Source organism: Sodiomyces alcalophilus (assembly GCF_042370955.1).
Source record: "Sodiomyces alcalophilus JCM 7366 unplaced genomic scaffold ACRALscaffold_3, whole genome shotgun sequence".
NCBI lineage: Eukaryota > Fungi > Ascomycota > Sordariomycetes > Glomerellales > Plectosphaerellaceae > Sodiomyces > Sodiomyces alcalophilus.
The window spans coordinates 165,201-182,082 of record NW_027263534.1 but is presented as its reverse complement, the minus strand read 5'-3'; the positions used below and the strand labels follow the sequence as shown (position 1 = coordinate 182,082).

The 16,882-nt window shown below is 60.1% G+C and overlaps 6 protein-coding genes across 6 annotated transcripts; 4 read left to right on the top strand and 2 right to left on the bottom strand.

Moving 5' to 3' along the window:
• Positions 1–79: 79 nt before the first annotated feature.
• On the top strand, positions 80–2,569 carry ACRALDRAFT_2101707 (uncharacterized protein; the record flags this gene model as incomplete). Its single annotated transcript, XM_071023072.1, has 2 exons — positions 80–823; positions 935–2,569. Coding segments are annotated over 2 exons (2,379 nt in total), but the record flags the coding sequence as incomplete, so codon positions are not given.
• Positions 2,570–3,496: 927 nt separating this feature from the next.
• ACRALDRAFT_2101450 (uncharacterized protein) lies at positions 3,497–4,199 on the top strand (the record flags this gene model as incomplete). Its single annotated transcript, XM_071023064.1, has 3 exons — positions 3,497–3,617; positions 3,745–3,950; positions 4,041–4,199. The coding sequence occupies 3 exons, from the start codon at positions 3,497–3,499 to the stop codon at positions 4,197–4,199; spliced, it is 486 nt and encodes a 161-aa protein (XP_070875583.1).
• An 859-nt stretch (positions 4,200–5,058) lies between these two features.
• ACRALDRAFT_2026614 (glycoside hydrolase family 125 protein) lies at positions 5,059–7,652 on the top strand (the record flags this gene model as incomplete). Its single annotated transcript, XM_071020403.1, has 3 exons — positions 5,059–5,066; positions 5,346–5,458; positions 5,503–7,652. 3 exons carry the CDS (start codon positions 5,059–5,061, stop codon positions 7,650–7,652), a joined length of 2,271 nt encoding a protein of 756 aa, XP_070875582.1.
• Positions 7,653–7,984: 332 nt separating this feature from the next.
• ACRALDRAFT_2052511 (uncharacterized protein) lies at positions 7,985–9,372 on the bottom strand (the record flags this gene model as incomplete). The annotated part of the gene is made up of 3 exons (XM_071021649.1): positions 7,985–8,680; positions 8,734–8,855; positions 8,916–9,372. The coding sequence occupies 3 exons, from the start codon at positions 9,370–9,372 to the stop codon at positions 7,985–7,987; spliced, it is 1,275 nt and encodes a 424-aa protein (XP_070875581.1).
• Positions 9,373–10,598: 1,226 nt separating this feature from the next.
• Positions 10,599–12,717, top strand: ACRALDRAFT_1030455 (uncharacterized protein; the record flags this gene model as incomplete). The annotated part of the gene is made up of 2 exons (XM_071014895.1): positions 10,599–12,188; positions 12,277–12,717. The coding sequence occupies 2 exons, from the start codon at positions 10,599–10,601 to the stop codon at positions 12,715–12,717; spliced, it is 2,031 nt and encodes a 676-aa protein (XP_070875580.1).
• A 138-nt stretch (positions 12,718–12,855) lies between these two features.
• ACRALDRAFT_2026611 (uncharacterized protein) lies at positions 12,856–16,881 on the bottom strand (the record flags this gene model as incomplete). The annotated part of the gene is made up of 5 exons (XM_071020402.1): positions 12,856–13,307; positions 13,392–13,482; positions 13,553–14,292; positions 14,369–16,807; positions 16,872–16,881. 5 exons carry the CDS (start codon positions 16,879–16,881, stop codon positions 12,856–12,858), a joined length of 3,732 nt encoding a protein of 1,243 aa, XP_070875579.1.
• Position 16,882: the final 1 nt, after the last annotated feature.

The following is a 16,882-nucleotide window of genomic DNA, read 5'->3' as shown; positions in this document are numbered from 1 at the left end:
ATCCATTCCGCCCGCCTCAGGATCCTGTCTTCCAGTACAGCCTTTCTCAGTCATGGAGAACGTAATACCGCCAGATCACATGTCTTTCGCGACAGTCCCCCCACAGCAGTCAATCCTCCCCGGGACCGTCTCGCACCTTCACGACCATCTCAACAGGCCTGCCACAGTCACCAGCTACAATGACCCGTCCACTTCCCTCGATCCCGCCTCGCTCGCCCGCTTGCCGGGCACCACCATCATCTCCCCCGACCAGCCTGTCGCATTGAATCCTTCCGGCGCCCCTCTCTTGAACCCTCGTAGCTGCGTGACCTGTCGACGACGCAAGGTGCGCTGCGACAAGCAGATGCCCTGCTCCAACTGCCGCCGCGCACATATCCAGTGCATATTCCCTGCGCCTGGTCGCGCCCCGAGACGCCCTCGTCCACGTGACCCCAACGCCCCGCCCAAGGGCTCCAGCGAACGCGAGATGGCCCTCCTGAAGCGCCTGCGGAAACTCGAAGCCATCGTCCAGGGCCTCCGTGGCCATGTCGACATCGACGTCGACGTCGACAAGAGTTCAAGCCCCGTCGTCCCCACCAACCCTCTCAATAACAACACCGCGTCCTCTTCGTCTGGCCAGGAGGGAAGCGGTGGCCCCAATGCTTCGCAACGCGGCGCCGCCGCTACCCACGGATCGGAAGCCGATGCCGAGTCCGACTTGCGTCGCCATCTCGAGGGGAAACCGGAGAATATGCACAAGCAGCTGGGGAGGTTGGTGCTTCACGACGGCGGCACTACCGCCCGCTACATAAGCAACGCATTTCTGTCCAAACTGAACGACGAGGTAACAAGGACCCCTTTTTTCTTCTTTCTTTTCTTCACTCTTACCCTCCCATCCCTGTCCCTGGCATTGGTTCGCATTACATCGACTCATCATTGACCGTCTTGTCGACAGCTCGACGAACTTCGCTCCGAGATGCACACCCTTAGTGACGACCCGGGAGACACCGAAGACGAAATCACCCCCGACCCTTCGCCGGAATCCGCCCTCGGTTCCGACTCGGCCCAGCATCAGGGCTTCCTCTTCGCGTATCGGTCGGTCGAGGCCGACCTGAGCAAGTTCCATCCCCCGCCGTCCCAGATCCTCTACATGTGGAGAACATACCAGGAGAACGTGGAGCCGCTCGTCAAGGTGTTGCACGTCCCATCCATGGATAGGTTATTCCAGGGCATCATCCAGCAGACGGTCGACCTCAGCCCGGGCAACGAAGCCCTCGTCTTCTCCATATACTACGCGACCATCACCTCGCTCGAGGACGACGACGTACAAGCGAACCTGGGGTCGCCCAAGGCCCACCTGCTCTCGCGGTACCGCTTCGGCCTCGAACAGGCCCTGGCCAAGGGCAACTTCCTCAACACGTCCGACATGTCCGTCCTCCAAGCCTTCACGCTCTTCCTCATCGTAGTCAGGCGACAGGACGACACGCGCTTCTGCTGGACCCTGACGGCACTGGTGGTACGAATGGCCCAGGGCCTGGGCCTCCACCGCGACGGCCTCAAGCTCGGACTCTTGCCGTTTGAGGTGGAAATGAGGCGACGGCTGTGGTGGGCCATATGCGCCCTCGACCTACGGTCGACCGAGGAGTCGGGCACCGAGCTCATCATCCAACCCCGGTCTTTCGATACCGAGCTGCCGCTGAACATCAACGACTCGGACATTAGCCCCTTGGCCACCGAGACGCCAAAGGCGAGGGAGGGGCGGACCGATTGCGCCATGAGCGTGGTCCGCTACGAGCTCTCGGCCCTGGCGAGGCGCCTCCATCACTTCTCGGCCGAGGCGGGACCGGTCCGCGCCGACAATGCGGTGGCCGGTCGCGAGGAGCGAGAAGGCCTCCTGATGGAGGTGTACGACCGCGTGGAACAGAACTTTCTCAAACACTGCGTCACCGGCGACGATCCGCTCTTCTGGATGGCCGCCATGGTGGCGCGGGTGGTCATGGCCAAGATGGGGCTCGTCATCTACCAGCCCATGCTCTTCCCGGGAAGCGGGCCCGAGCTGTCGGCCGACATTCGCGACAGGCTTTTCGTGTCGACGATTGAGATTGTCGAGTACAACCACATACTCAACACGGACGCGCGCTTCCAAAAGTGGCGGTGGCTGTTCAAGACGTACCGGCAGTGGAACGCCATCGCCTACATGCTGATCGAGATGTCCCGCAGGCCGTGGTCGCCCACGTGCGAGCGTGCGTGGAAGGCGGCTAGCATCCTCGTCTACGACCACCCCGTGGATTCGGCCAAGGAGTCGGATCACATGGCCGTCTGGATTCCCATCAAGAAGTTGTACCTCAAGGCGAGGAGGCATCGACAGGCGGAAATTGCTCGGCTCCGGGCCGACCCGGCCACGACGTACCAGTTGGACGTGGAGGAGGGGCCAGAGCCGTCGTTCGAGCGGATTGATCCGGTCCCGGGCCTGGAAAGCGTGGCACAACTGCGCACCCGATGGCGCAAGCTTGTCCGACCCGAAAGCGCGAGCCCGTTGCCGCCTCAGGGGCCCATGCCCATCCCGCACCCACCACCGACAATCGTCCAGCGCGACCATGACGAAGGTGTTGGTGGGGTCGGTGTTGGTGGCTCTTCAGAGTCGCCGGCCGGTGGTGTGACACCAGACACCGTGCCCGACGGACCCATATCTGTGCTGCCGGCAGTGCCGCCGCCGCGATCAACAGAGATGGGACATGCGGACAACACGATGCTGGCTCAAGGGGAGTTTGGTTCATCGTCGGATATGTGGCAACCGCAGTATGTCAGCCAGACGACGACGGGCGGCCATGCGCTTTACCCTCCTCCTCCTCCCGTAGGGACTGCGGCGGCTCTGGGCCAACAGCACTCGATGCATACCTCGGCGATGGCATCCTCGTCCATGGCCGACACGGTGGAGAGGGCGCTCCAACAGCAATCGCAGCAATCACAACAGCAGTCACTACACGGCTTGGGGCTGCAAGCACACCCATACCAACAGCACCAACATGGTCAACAGCATCAGCAACAGCCACAACAAACGGCGCCTGGGGTTAAAGACAACCCGCCATGGCTCTGGCCGGATGCAGACCCGCTGATGATGGGCAGCGGGTTTTTCGACGACGTGCCCATAGATAACATTGAAATGAACCTGGACCTGGACGACATCAACTGGCAGAGCTGGCAAGAGACGTTAAGGGGACTGGAAAGGCCGGCTATTGCGAATCAGCCCCCGCCGCCCGGGTCGTGGGGAGGGCTGTAGAAAAGAAGAAGAAGATGCGCTCTCGTAGCGTAGCTGCTGCGGCCGGCCATTTTACCTGCTTATGTAATATGGCAACGCCCGAAGCCGGCGACCGTTGAACACGTTGAAAACGCATGGTCCGGCCGGCTTTTCTCCCGCGACTACAACGACCGAAAAGAACATCAAGTCTGTATACCCTTGATACCAAAATCGCCGTACCTAGAGGTATCAGGAGGTATTATTACTTATCTTGCCCACATGGCCGCTCCAACCACGCCGACGTTGGGCCGTCCTCCCCCACGCGTCGGGGTCGCCTCCGTCATCACCAACGCGCAAGGCCAGGTGGTGTGCGGCAAGCGGCTGAGCAGCCACGGATCAGGTAAAACGATGATGGCGTACAAGAAGAGTCTTATGTTGATTCTGCTTTGCCACGTACCCTCAAGTCCAGTCCCCTACTCTGTTCAGTGCCTGTCCCTCCCAGGCTGACCTCGCGGGCTGGCGTGCAGGAACATGGCAACTACCGGGCGGCCACCTGGAATACGGGGAGAGCTTCTTCGCGTGCGCCGAGCGGGAGGCGGTGGAGGAGACGGGTCTGCGGGTGCGCGGCGTCAAGGTGGTGGCTGTGACGAACGACGTGTTTGACTCGCTGGGGAAGCATTACATTACCGTGTTTGTCAAGTGCGAGATGGAGCAGGCGGATGCGCAGCCGGTGGTGGGTTTTTCTCTTCCTTCCCTCTCGATTTCCCCGGTGTGTCTCGAACCGGTGGGGAAAGCTGCTCGGGCTAACTGATGGGACAAAAAGGCGATGGAACCGGGCAAGTGCGGAGCGTGGTTCTGGAAGTCGTGGGACGAGATGCGCGCGCTGGGAGAAGGGGGTGTCGATGGGGATGAGGGCGGACTGTTTTTGCCGCTGGTCCATCTATTTGAACAGCACTCGGACCTGGACGAGTTGATGCGATGATGATTTCTTGTTCTTTTTTCTTTTCCTTCTCGTTTCCTTTGCCCTCATCCCCTCCGGTGTCCTGATCATACCCCATGGACATTGTACTCACCGTGTGGCAGGGGTGGACGGGACGGAAAGGCGACGACACGAAGGGGACTTGGATGAGTGCGACTCTGGACTTAGCAATGGCGGAACCACGATGCCATATGGTTATCTGGCCGTCGTGCCTGAACTGGCGCCTTGGCCGCCCATACGCCTGGTCTCCCACTCGCCTCGACGCAATGGTGTCGGAGACTGCGCCTGGTCCACGACCGCTTGTCATTTTATGGCGTCGGTCGTCACGTTTGATCAGGGGCAGCGGCCCCGATACGCCCGTCGCCCGTCGCCCGTCGCCCGTCGCCGCGTGTCTGCCGATTGGTCCCGATCCTATCTGTCTCGATGGAATTGTTTCCGGTGATGGTGGGCTTGGGCATGGGGTTCTGGAAAAGGTGTCGGGGATTCGGGGCGCGACTTGAGCGTATGCCATGGATGCCACGATGGCGTGTATTATTCTCGTTGCATCGCTATAGAATGGTGGATAGGATATTGTCAGCGCTTTATTGTCGTCGCTTTTACTGCGTTTGTCCTTTTTTTGTGTTCTTTTCTCAATTTCTTTTTTCTCATTTTTTTTTCTTCCCCTTTCCCTCCCATATGCTCTCGGTCCATCGCCATTGAGGTAGGCACTGTACCGGCAGGTACATACACCTACGAAGTATTTGTCCAGGGATCATAGACAGTCAGGGATGGACTGCACGGTAATGTACCCGGTACAAAGACACGTGACAGCACCCAATGATAGGTACCCAGAACTTCACCGGTGTAGGGGGTACACATTAGCATGGAGTTGTAAGTACGTATACTTGCTCGATAGTCGTGTCTCGTATACCTATCGAGCACAGTACTGCAAGCACCAAGTACTAAGTAACACGGAAGGAGCTCCCTTCCGAGACAGGCAAGACGGAGTTTAGCTCTGCACTAGCGCGGTGTAGCGGGTCGCAGCTTCCCCACACTCCCTCGTTTTCCCCAACACGGGAAGCCTCGACCACCACGAACATCGTGGCTTCCTTTTTCCGATGTTCTCTGTGCGACGCTTGCGTAACTTGTGACCTGCCGCGTACTTCGTAGTGGTCTTTCCCACCTGCCCGCCCTCGATGCGGTCATCGGCTCGACCCTCGACTCATCACTCGGTCTCCGCCGTCTCGACCGGCTTGATCCCTTCATTGGCTTGGACTCGGAGCGTGCGTTCGTACGCTACACAATAGTCGACCTTCCCATGGCTCAGTGATTGAGGGTTCTTGGAATACCCTCATCTCGACCTCATCTCGACCCTCGTCCACCCAACGAACCGCTCACATGGCCGTCCTCAACTCACCCGCCATTCTCCGCCTCGTCGGCAGCGGTGCCAGCTCTGCCTCGACCTCGTCATCCGTCGCCCCCTTCCTCGGCCGCCATTCTCGAGCCTGGCCCGGCGCCCGGCCAGCGCGGATCCTCTCTGCCGCTGCCATTGTTGCTTTCTTCGTCGTCTACCTGTTTCTCGGTAGCTCGTTCCTGACTATTGGCCCCTACCTCGGATCGACGACCGACGTGGATCTCTCTCCGAACCGCTTTGCAGGCCAGAGCGACCGGATGGTGGAATTGCATTCTCAGGTGTTGGCGAAAGACGAAACGGATGCGGACCTGTGGCGAGACGAGGAGGAAGAGGATCAGCGCATCGTCCCTCCCCCGGCCCCTCTTCCGCCGCTGCATGAACCTCGCCCACCTCCGCAGGGCCAGCCACCGGCCCATGCGCCTGCCGACAACGATGCGGCGTCAGACACGGCTCCAGATGCGGCGTCAGACAGGGCTTCCGCTTCAGAGTGCGTCTCGCATGAGAGGTGGATGAAGACCCGCCCAGGTCCGGCCTCGGAGGGAAAGCGTCGGTTCCCCTACATGCGTCCTCCGCCGCACTGCCGTACCTTTACTCTCCCCGCTCTCGAGTCCCTCATCGAGGAGGTGAAAACCGTCATCCACGACCCGGACCTGGCCCGCCTCTTCGAGAACGCCTATCCCATGACTCTCGACACCATGGTCCGCTGGCGCGGCTACGCCAACGAGTCGGATCCCGACACGGGCGAATCGCGCCGTACCGACCAGGAACTGGCCTACATCGTCACGGGCGACATCGACGCCATGTGGCTGCGCGATTCGGCCTCGCAAATCTACTCCTACTTGCCCCTGCTGCGGGCCTCGTCCGACCCCGACTCTCTTGCCAGCCTCTGGCGCGGCGTCATCAACGCCCACGCCCGCTACATCACCATATCCCCCTACTGCCACAGCTTCCAGCCGCCTCCCGAGTCGGGCATCCCGCCGACCAAGAACGACGCCTACCATCAGAACCGACCCATCCCCCGCTACGACCCGGCCAAGGTCTTCGACTGCAAGTGGGAGCTCGACTCGCTCGCCTCGTTCCTGCAAATCTCCGTCGCCTACCACGACAAGACGGGAGACGTCGACTTTTTTCAAAAGTACGGCTGGGTCGACGCCGTCGACGCCGCCGTCCGCGCCGCCGGGGCCATGCGCCTCGGCACCTACGCCGACGACGGCAAGGTCGAGCACTCGGCCTGGACCTTCACCGGCTGGACGGACCGCGGAAGCGAGACGCTGACCAACGACGGCCTCGGCAACCCGACCAAGGAGAACGGCATGGTGCGCACGGCGTTCCGGCCCTCGGACGACGCCACCATCTTCCAGTTCCTCGTCCCCGCCAACATGATGTTCGCCGCCTACCTCGAATCGGCCGCCGTCATCATGGCGGCCCTCGACGGCGAACGCGCCGGGAACTTGACCTCGACCATGCGCGACATGGCCCTCGGCATCCGCCGCGGCATCGACAAGGACGCCATGGTCACGCGGCCCGGCTTTGGCGACATGTTCGCCTACGAAGTCGACGGCTTCGGCAGCACCCACCTCATGGACGACGCCAACGTCCCCTCGCTGCTGGCCATGCCGCTCTGGAACTACACGGGCGTCGACCCGGCCCGCGACTACCACGCCATCTACCGCAACACGCGCCGATTCGTCCTCAGCGATGCCAACCCCTATTTCATGAGGGGCCCCGCGCTCTCGGCGGTGGGCGGGCCCCACGTCGGACCGGGCAAAGCCTGGCCGATGGCTGCCGTCGTCGCGGGTCTGACGGCCCTGGAGCCCATGGCGGGTTTGGATGACGCCGAGACGGAGAAGGAGGTGGAGACGCAGATTGGCATGCTGCTCGACTCGACCTCCAACCGCGGCGTACTGCACGAGAGCGTCAACAGTTGGAATGGGATGGACTACACGCGGTCCTGGTTCGGCTGGCCGAACGGTTTATTCGGAGAGCTCATTCTGAAGATGCGCGATTACCAAGAGGGGCGGGGACAGCCCACGGACGGCCTGCTGGCCAAGTCGTGGCAATGAAGCCTATGAAGCGGCTCAGTAATGTCCCTTATACTTGGATGGTTCCCCGTGTCCTAATATCACGAGGCCGTATAATCAGTGCTGTTTTCATATATAATATCAGTTCCTTAGCAAAACAGAACACGAAGTTGATTTCCGTATACGAATAGCAATTATACAGTATACTATATCTACTTGTATTACTAGTGTGTTTCAAGAGGCCTGAGGGACGAGAAACCCGGGTCAGATAGCGCTCTTGTGTGTCTCGGCCTCTTTCGGGGAATATTTCCCTCGGCGCCGAGGAAGACTCTCTTCCCCTTTGTTCGAGTCACCGGACTGTTGCGCGGCTTCACCTAGAAAGGCCCACGCAATCCTTGACTATCATTGTCCTCCTCCTCCTCCTCCTCCTCCTCCTCCTCCTCCTCCTCCTCCTCCTCCTCCTCCTCCTCCTCCTCCTCCTCCTCCTCTTCTGGCTCTGCGCCTCCGCAGAGAGATGCCATTCTTATAATATCCCACTGAAGTAAGAGAGTGTCGTAATCAGGGAGGTCTTCCTTTTTCCTGGCCGATACTGTGATGATTTCCCCGTCTAGGATGGCGGCGTTTCTGCGGAGGTTGACAGCCCGGAGCGCCTCGTCCGTGAACATCACGTCCAGTAGATCCTTGACGGAAGAGGTTGTGCCGACTCCCATATGGCCCAAAGGTGTACCGCACCTCCGCTTCATCCAGTAGAAAACGAGGTCAATAGACCACATTCCAGTTCCCGGGTTCTGGAGAGGATGGTGAGGGCGGAGGGCAAATTCTGCGCGACGCCAAGCCTCGTGCAGACATGGCGACAGGCAAAGAAGGTTACCTAGGCAATCGATCCCACTTGCTCCATGGTGGAATAATCGATCCGTCATGCGTTGCGCCCGTTGCCCGCCCCAAATCCGAGCTAGTGCGTATCGCAGGGTCTCTCGATGGGGGCTATTTATAGCGCTGAACGGGTATATGTGGGTAACATGGGGATTCTTGGCCCCAGTCACCACGCAGACCACATCACGACGCAGGCACTAGGGTATAACTCAGCTCAGTGTCACTAAGAAAGCAAATAGCTACTACTCACATCTTGGATGACGGACTTTGCCCGATTATACTGTTTCGTATTCTTGTCCGTTCTGCATGGGCTGCTCAGCTCGTAATCCTGGTACTGGCATATCAGTTCCTGCGTAAGAGGAAGGGCGAAAACTAGGACGCGTACACGTATTAGTAACCAACACACGAACTACAGGGCGAAGCTGAACCCACAAATCTTAAACTGTATCTGCCAGTTTAGAAGAATATCGTCCATGACGGCGACGAAATCTGGGAAGACAGATCGTTCCAGGTCATGCATCTGGGTTATATCTGCGACTTGGAACATGGCCCAGAACAGAGAGCAGTACATCCGCTCCGAGGCATCCATACTAACGCGACGAGTGACGCGAATCTCGGCCGCGAAGCGTTCGTAGATGTTCTCGATGATCCTCTGCCGGACCGGGTCGTGCTGAAAAGCACCAAAATCCGGAGACATATGCGCGATACGAGGTCGGGCGGACGTCGCGCTTTGGGCCATAAATTCCAGATCCATAGGTCGAAAGCCATCCAGGCCGTCGTGACAACGATCGAAAAAGGTTCCCATGTGCCGAAGCCATTCTTCTTTATCCGTCTGAATGCGAGTCGTCTGGGAAACTGGCAACTGCGCGTCGTCCTGGAGGTGATGCATGGTGGAAGCTGAATGCGGCTGTACAGTATTGGGAAATGGAAAACGATAACGGAAAGGGCAAATCCAAGCTCGTGGTCAGGGTGAGTAGTGGTCAGGGTGAGACAGGGACGTACGAAGTAAATCAAAGCCACGTACTATTACGGTCACGTGGACAAAAGCGCCACGAGGTTCTATATAAGTACTGAGTAGACTACGAAGTAATTCAGCGAGATGTACTTTTGCCACCTGGGACTCACCGAACTCACCGAACACCGAACTCACCGTACTCACCGTACTCACCGGACTCACCGTACTCACCGGACTCACCAAACTCACACTTGATGTGTCTGGCGGTGAGGCGGATCTCTGACCGTCGCCGAGACCGCCCGCCAAGAAGACGGTTGGATCGCCAGCCCAATCAGTTGTCGTATGCCAAGCGTTGAAAGGGTCGCACCCTGCGTCCCAAACAGGGTTAGGGGCCTCGTGCTACGTCAGCCTGCTTTCATTTCAAGCAGGTCGTCGGCCGGCATATACTCAAGGCTCAACACCCTGGCAACGCACCGAATGCCATCCCTGCATTCGTGCTACGAAGGAGGAGAACAGAAGAAGAAAAGATGGATAAAAAGAAAGATATACTCAGTATACACATACCTGGTAGGGGGCTGAATATGGAAAAAGGGAGAAGAGCAACGTGCCCGCCTCGACTATACCAATCTCCTGGGAGCTGGGTTTCTCTGGCTTGGAATGGAATCGGGTGCCAGTGTACATGCCGCTCGAATGCCTGCTTCCGGTGAGACACCCCTTGGTCCTCGCCGTCATGCCCATCTGCAACATGTGTCAGCAGAGACTCGTGCCAGCAAGTCAGTCTCACCCGCCGCCCCAGAACTTCGGGAAGCTCGTTTACGCAACGCGTAGACCAACAGGGCGGGAAACGCTTGGCTGGCCGCTCCATATGGCTCTGATCGACCTCGTTCCCAACGACCTTCTATTCTCGGATGATCAGCTTCGCGTACCCCGGCCCATGAACGACCTGTAGGCTGTCGCAAATACCACCGACAGGGTCCCGTGCCGTTGCGTTCGGCCTGTTTTCTGGGGATCCTTTTAACACCGCATTGTTTCCCTGACCTAGACATCTTGTTTTCTTCCCTTTCCCTTCCCTTCCCTTCCCTTCCCTTCCTTCATTTCGTAGTTGCATGCCGACTCATCCCCTCGGAACGCGCCTTGACATAACATACTCTCGCGACATGATGCGCCCCAATCCGCTCAAAAAGGCCGTCGACTGGTTCGCTCCGGCGGCCGACAAGTCCGAGGACGGTCGTGACGTCTGGGGCTCTCGTGCCTCGTTCATCCTGGCCTCTCTCGGTGGCGCCGTCGGCCTGGGCAACCTGCTGCGCTTCCCCTCCATTGCCTTCAACAACCATGGCCTCCAGTTCTTCATCCCCTACCTCATCTCCCTCTTCTTCCTCGCCATTCCCATCCTCATGCTCGAGATTGCTCTCGGCCAGGCCTTCCGTGGCGGCTGCGTCCTGGCCTGGCACACCGCCCACCACCGTGCCAAGGGCGTCGGCTTCAGCGTCGTCTATACCGGCTTCGCCGTCGTCATATACTACGTCCCCCTGATCGCCTGGATCATGACCTTCTTTCGATACTCCTTCCACAACCCGCTCCCCTGGGCCGACAGCAACGTCGCCGACTTCTTCCACGAGAGCATCCTCCAGGAGGTCCCCTCGGTGCCCGGCCGCCTCTCCCACGACCTGTCTACCATTGAGCTCTGGAAGACCTACCCCGGCATGGACATGGTGCCCGAGACGGTCGGCTGGTGCGCCTTTACCTGGTTCGTCGTGTGGCTCTGCATGTTCAAGGGCGTCGGCCTGACCGGACGCGTCGTCTACTTCACCATGGGCCTCCCCCTCGTCTTCATCATCGTCCTGCTCGGCCGCGGCCTGTCTCTCCCCAACGCCGCCGACGGCGTCCGCCTCTACTTTGCCCAGTGGCACGGGGAGAAGCTCGCCGGCGGCCAGATCTGGCAGGAAGCCTGCGGCCAAATCTTCTTCTCCACCGGCATCGGCATGGGCTACTACACCAGCTTCGCCTCGTACAACGCCAAATTCTCCAACGCCGTCCAGGACTCCCTCATCATCGTCTTCTCCAACTCCCTCATCGAGGTCATCGCCGGCTTTGCCGTCTTTGCCATCGTCGGCTACCTGGGCATCCAGCCCGACGAGCACAGCCTCAACACCTTCGTCGTCGGCTTCTACACCTACCCCGAAGCCATCGCCCGGATGCCGGCCCCCCAGTTCTGGGGTATCCTGTTCTTCGCCACCCTGTTCATTCTCGGCCTCAGCTCCTCCTTTGCCCTGCTCGAGGCCATCGTCACCATGGTCATCGACACCGACTGGGGGAAGAAGTACTCGCGCCCCATCGTGTCCACCGCCATCGTCCTTGTCTCCTTCCTCATCTCTCTCGTCTATTGCACCGAGTTTGGCTACGAGTGCCTCGACGCGGCCGACACCTTCATCAGCTACCTGGCCCTCTTCTGGGTTGTCTGGTGCGAAGCCATGTGCGCCACCACCCTCTACCGCTTCCGCGATGTCATCGACCAGGTCGGCGTCGTCGCCTTTTCCCTGAACACCTTTGGCTACATCGCCGGCACCGTCGTGGGTCTCGTTGTGGCCCATGCTGTTAGTCCCGAGGCTGGTGCCGGTGTCGGCTTCGGCCTGTTCGTCGCTGGCATCGTCGCCGGTGTACTCGCGGGCAAGACGCCTACTGCCGCCACCCCCGGAGTGTTCGGTCGCAACGATATGCTGGCCAGGTTTTGGTGGCTTACTTTTTATTCGGTCAGTACTTTTCACGTTCCACGCCCTTTTCTCCCCCCGCGTTGTTCAACTTTGGTCGTGCCCTGGTCTATCTAACGTCCTCCGACAGGGCAACCAACTTCGCCGCGATCTCAACGCGACCATTGCCGTCTCCGGCACCAAAAACTGGAAGATCCCCTCTTACTGGGCCCCCGTGCTCAAGTACATCTCGGCCCCCATCGTCGCCATCATCATGTCCTTCGCCTATCCCAGCTTCTACGCCTCCCGCGAGGATCCTCTCCGCATCGCCAGCTTCGCCTTTATGAACATCGTGCTGGTGGCCTCACTCCTCGGCCTCTTCGCGCCCCGCTGGTTCAACGTGCTCGTCCCGGCCACCAAGGTCCAGGAGGGCAAGTACCCCATCGTCCCGGGCGTGGTGCTCTCGCGTGCCAACGTCGAAGGCCACCTTGAAGCCGTGGACGCGGAGCAACCTGCTCTAAGCGAGACTATCGAGGGGGAGAGCAGTTCGCAGGAGAAGGTGAAAGACGGCCCTATAGCCAGGACGGAGTAGACACGAACCTCGGCTGTAAATAGTTGATGGTTTATTAGAGTGATTATCGAGGCATTCGACCTCATTTCGACCATATACCCAATGACACCAGTCATAGATCCTGCCTTGCACATGTCCAAGAATTACCCGTAGTCGAACCTAGCCTTGGGAAGGCCCCCCGACGACAGTCTCCTCGTCAAGCCTCTGCCTCCTATCTCGTCCAAACCGCACCAACCGTTGGCGCAAAGGCTGCAGCCTTGCCGCAACGCCGACACCCCCCTCAGCAGCGGCAGGGAGCAGGTCATCAGACCGTAGCGCCGACGATTGCGCCGTCTGCGTCTGGGGGTTCTGGGTGCGCGTGTGAGCTTGGCCACTGTCGGGGTCCCGGGCTGACCGTCTCGAGAGGGATTCGAAGAGGAGGTCTTCCTGCTCCCTCTTCTTGTCCTTATCGTCCCCGCTGCTGTCGTTGGATCCACGACGGGACCGGTTGAAGAGGAGGAGGAAGAGGTCCTTGATGCTGTACCGGTTCGCGCTGGCTTCGTTTTGGAGGATGAATTCGTAGATTTTGAGCGCGATGTAGATGACGATGATCGTTGCGAGGACACTTCCCACTATTGTAGTCGACCAGGGCTTGGTTAGCAGGGGAGGTCGGTATTGACTTGGATTCCTAAAGGACTGGTCAGGGGAATACGTACGACTGCCGAGGGCTACTTGAGCCGGGCTCAGTGGCGTGGGAAGGCCCTGGATATCCACTTCAAAGACCCCGATGATCCAGGATAGAGGGGCCTGAGAGGAACGACGTCAGCAAGTGCTTCTATCTGGCAGGATATTGGTTCAGCAAACAAAGGCGACATACAAAGACAACGGTGGCACCGGTGAAGATGAAGAGAATCTTGGATTGCTCGTTGGCAGACAAGGCTTCTTCAATGTTGGCTTCGCGTTGACGGAGGTCCAGAAGAGTCGTGATCTGATCCTCGCATGTTAGTCCAGGTGGCGTGCCCATCAGCGAAGGGAAGCCAAAACCCACCGAATCCCGCACGCGGGTAGCGTCCATCTCCAACCTCGTAAAGAAATCAAGCGTAGGATGCGAAAACGAAGAGGCCGACCCGCCCCCCGCACCGCCCGCCTGCTCCAGCAAGTCGCAGGCCGGGTCCCTGGCGGCATGGAACTCGCCCACAACGCGCTCCTGCTCCCTCAGCACGCGCTGGACCATGTTGATCTCCTCGCGGACGTCCTCAATCTCCTGCAGCAGGCCAATCTCGACGCGGAGGTCGCCGCTGAGGAGGCTCTTGGACGTGCGCATGCCGCGGAGCGACGCGCGGAAGGCGTCGTAACGCTTCATCACCTCGTTGGACACCCAGGCAATCGAACTGGCAAAGGCGTTGCTGTAGGATCGCGGTCCGCCGAGGAACTGGAAGTGGAATTCTTCCTCGCCAAAGGACACGGCCGCCTCGAGGATCTGCTCCACCACGCGGATCATGTCCGCCGACGGGTTCTTGAGTCCCCGTAGCGCGACGATGCGGTGTTTGAACTCGTTGAGCAGCGTTTGGGCGTTTTTGTCGTCCCAGCGATCGGGGTAGCAGCTAATGATGTTGTCTGGAGACAGTTGTTAGGAAAAGGTCGGACAAGAGAAAGGATATCGAGAGGAAAGCAAACGCAGTCACAAACATACTCTCGTCGATCCGCCAAAGCCAGAGCTGCGATACCACCAGGACCTGCTTGCGCTGTTCATGTCCCAGGGGCAAGTGACTCCTCTGCCTCGCCGTCTCGGCCCGCCGCGCCCGCACGCTGCTCGCCACGTCCTGCCGCCCGGACATCCGCATGAGCTGTTCCTTGGTGCTGTCGGACCGCTTCTGCTTGTCGCTCGACTGCGCCGACAAATAGTCGCGGTTCTTGAAAGGGTCCCCTGACGGCTGGCCCGCCGACGCCGACGAGGTCGACATGGACAACGACTGTTGAACGCCTGGAGCGGCAGCACCACCGCCGCCGCCGCCGCCGCTACCGCCTTCCATACCACCGTCGGCGGCCGTCTCCCTCTTGCGCTCCTTCTTCTTCTGCTCCTTCCTCTCCCGTTTCCGCCTCTTCGCCTCTTCCGCCTCCCGCTCGAGCCGCCTCAGGTACCGGTAAAGCACCTGGCTCTCGTTGCGCCAGCGCACCTCCTCCCGGCTCAGCGCCTCGTGGTACGACTGGTCCAGCGTCCGCGGCGTGTGGAGCTCCGACTTGGTAAAGATTTTACGCAGCTCCGCCATGGCGTCGAGGTGCTTGAGGTGTGGGAAGAGATAGTGCTGTAGGTTCGTGGGCATGGCGTTGAGCGAGCGGTGCCGCTCTGCCGTGTTCTCCCGCAGGAGCTCGCGCTGTGGTACCTGGAGCTGCGTCTGGGCCTGTCCGTTGAAGATACCCTCGCTGGCGGACCGTAGCCGCTCCTTCGTCTTGTCGTCCATGTCCACGTCCACGACGGGTATGACGAGGGAGAACATTTCGTCGGGGCTGAGCGAGGCCGAGAAGGAGGAGGAGGCGGCGGCGGAAGAAGTCATGGAGGTCAGGGACCCGGATGCCGCCCGCTCACGGCGGAAATGTGGTTTGCGGTAGGGCGCGCTGAAGCGCATCTCGAGAAACGTGTCGCGCACGAAGCGCATGACGCGCGCGCACTCTTCTTCCGTCTTGCCGTCCATGGCGTGCAGCTTTTGGACGAGGTCGAGCACCCAGGCGACATTGTTAGCCGGGAGATGAATCCAGCGCTTAAGCGACTTTCTTTCGTGACCAACAGGTGACGCGGCTAGGTCATGGCTCTGTTGTTGCTGCTGGCTCTCCTTCTTCGAAGGGCAAAGCTTGACCTCAGCTTCGGGTTCGTAGAGAATATCCCACACAGACATGTCGTCAAACGTGCTCTCGGATGTCGGGCACCAGAAAACCCCCCGAAAATGCTTGCAGACATCAATCTCCGGCTCGTCAGTGGGCAGCGACGGACCCCGGGCCTTCCGGGGCCGGAAGTTCGCCGCCGCGTACTGGCGCGGCACGACCTGGGGGCTGACGAACAGCTGCATGATGGATTCCTTGCCCATCACCCGCGCCAGGCTGTGCGGCGTCTCGCCGCAGGTCGACAGCACGGTAGGATCGGCGCCGGCCTCGAGAAGCTCGCGTACGATGCCCACATTGCCGTTCTTGACGGCGTGGTGCAGCGCCGTACAGTCTTCGTTGTCGCGCAGGTTGACCGAGGCCCCCGCGGCCAAGAGACTGCTCACCACATCGGCATGGTCGAAGATGACGGCGGCGTGCAGCGCGGTGTGGTCGTCCTTGTCCTCCAGGTCGAGGTCGGCTCGGGCGGCAATCAATACGCGTGCGACGGCATCGTGTCCCTCGGCGGCGGCCTGGTGCAACGGCGAACAAAACTCGGTACTGACGGCGTCGACGTCGGCGCCACGTTCCAGGAGCGCTCGCACGATGGCGTCCCGACCATGGCGCGCGGCGACGCTGAGGGGCGTCAGGCCGTTGACGTTGCGGGCGTCGACGCTGACGAGACCGGAAGCTAAGAGTTCGGCCACGACGTCGGCGTGGCCCGCCCGTGCGGCGTCGTGCAGCGGCGTGTCACCGACCTTATCGCGCGTCGCGGGATTAGCGCCGGCGGCCAATAGGACCTGGACGACTTCGAGATGGCCGCGGCGGGCCGCTACGTGAAGCGCCGTGCTAGCGTCCCGGTTCCCGGCATCGACTACCGCCCCACCCCCCTCGACGAAAAGGCGGACGAGAGCGACATGGCCGTTGCGGGCCGCTTCGTGCAGTGGCGTTTCCCCGAATGCTTCCTCGCGGCGCACGTCAGCTCCGTGGCGCAGGAGGACATGAACGATGACTTCGTGGCCATTGCGGGCGGCCAAATGAAGGGGTGTGCAGCCCTCGAGGTCTGGAATATCGACGTCCGAGTTTGTTGCTACATCGAGAATGGCACGCAGGACGGTTGGCTTGCCGACCAGAGCGGCATGGTGGAGCGGTGTCCGCTTCGCGATGTCGGTGGCGAGGAGGACGGATGGGAGCGAGGCGATAAGCTGGTGGATGTGTTCCTCTGTTACTTTGTCGTCGGGGTCATTCGTGATGGCGTCGACGAGCCGGCGGTATGCTAATGTCAAGGCATATGAGTTGCCCAGGTCATACCGTGCAGGATAAGGAATGCGGGTGTTTACCTTCATCCATG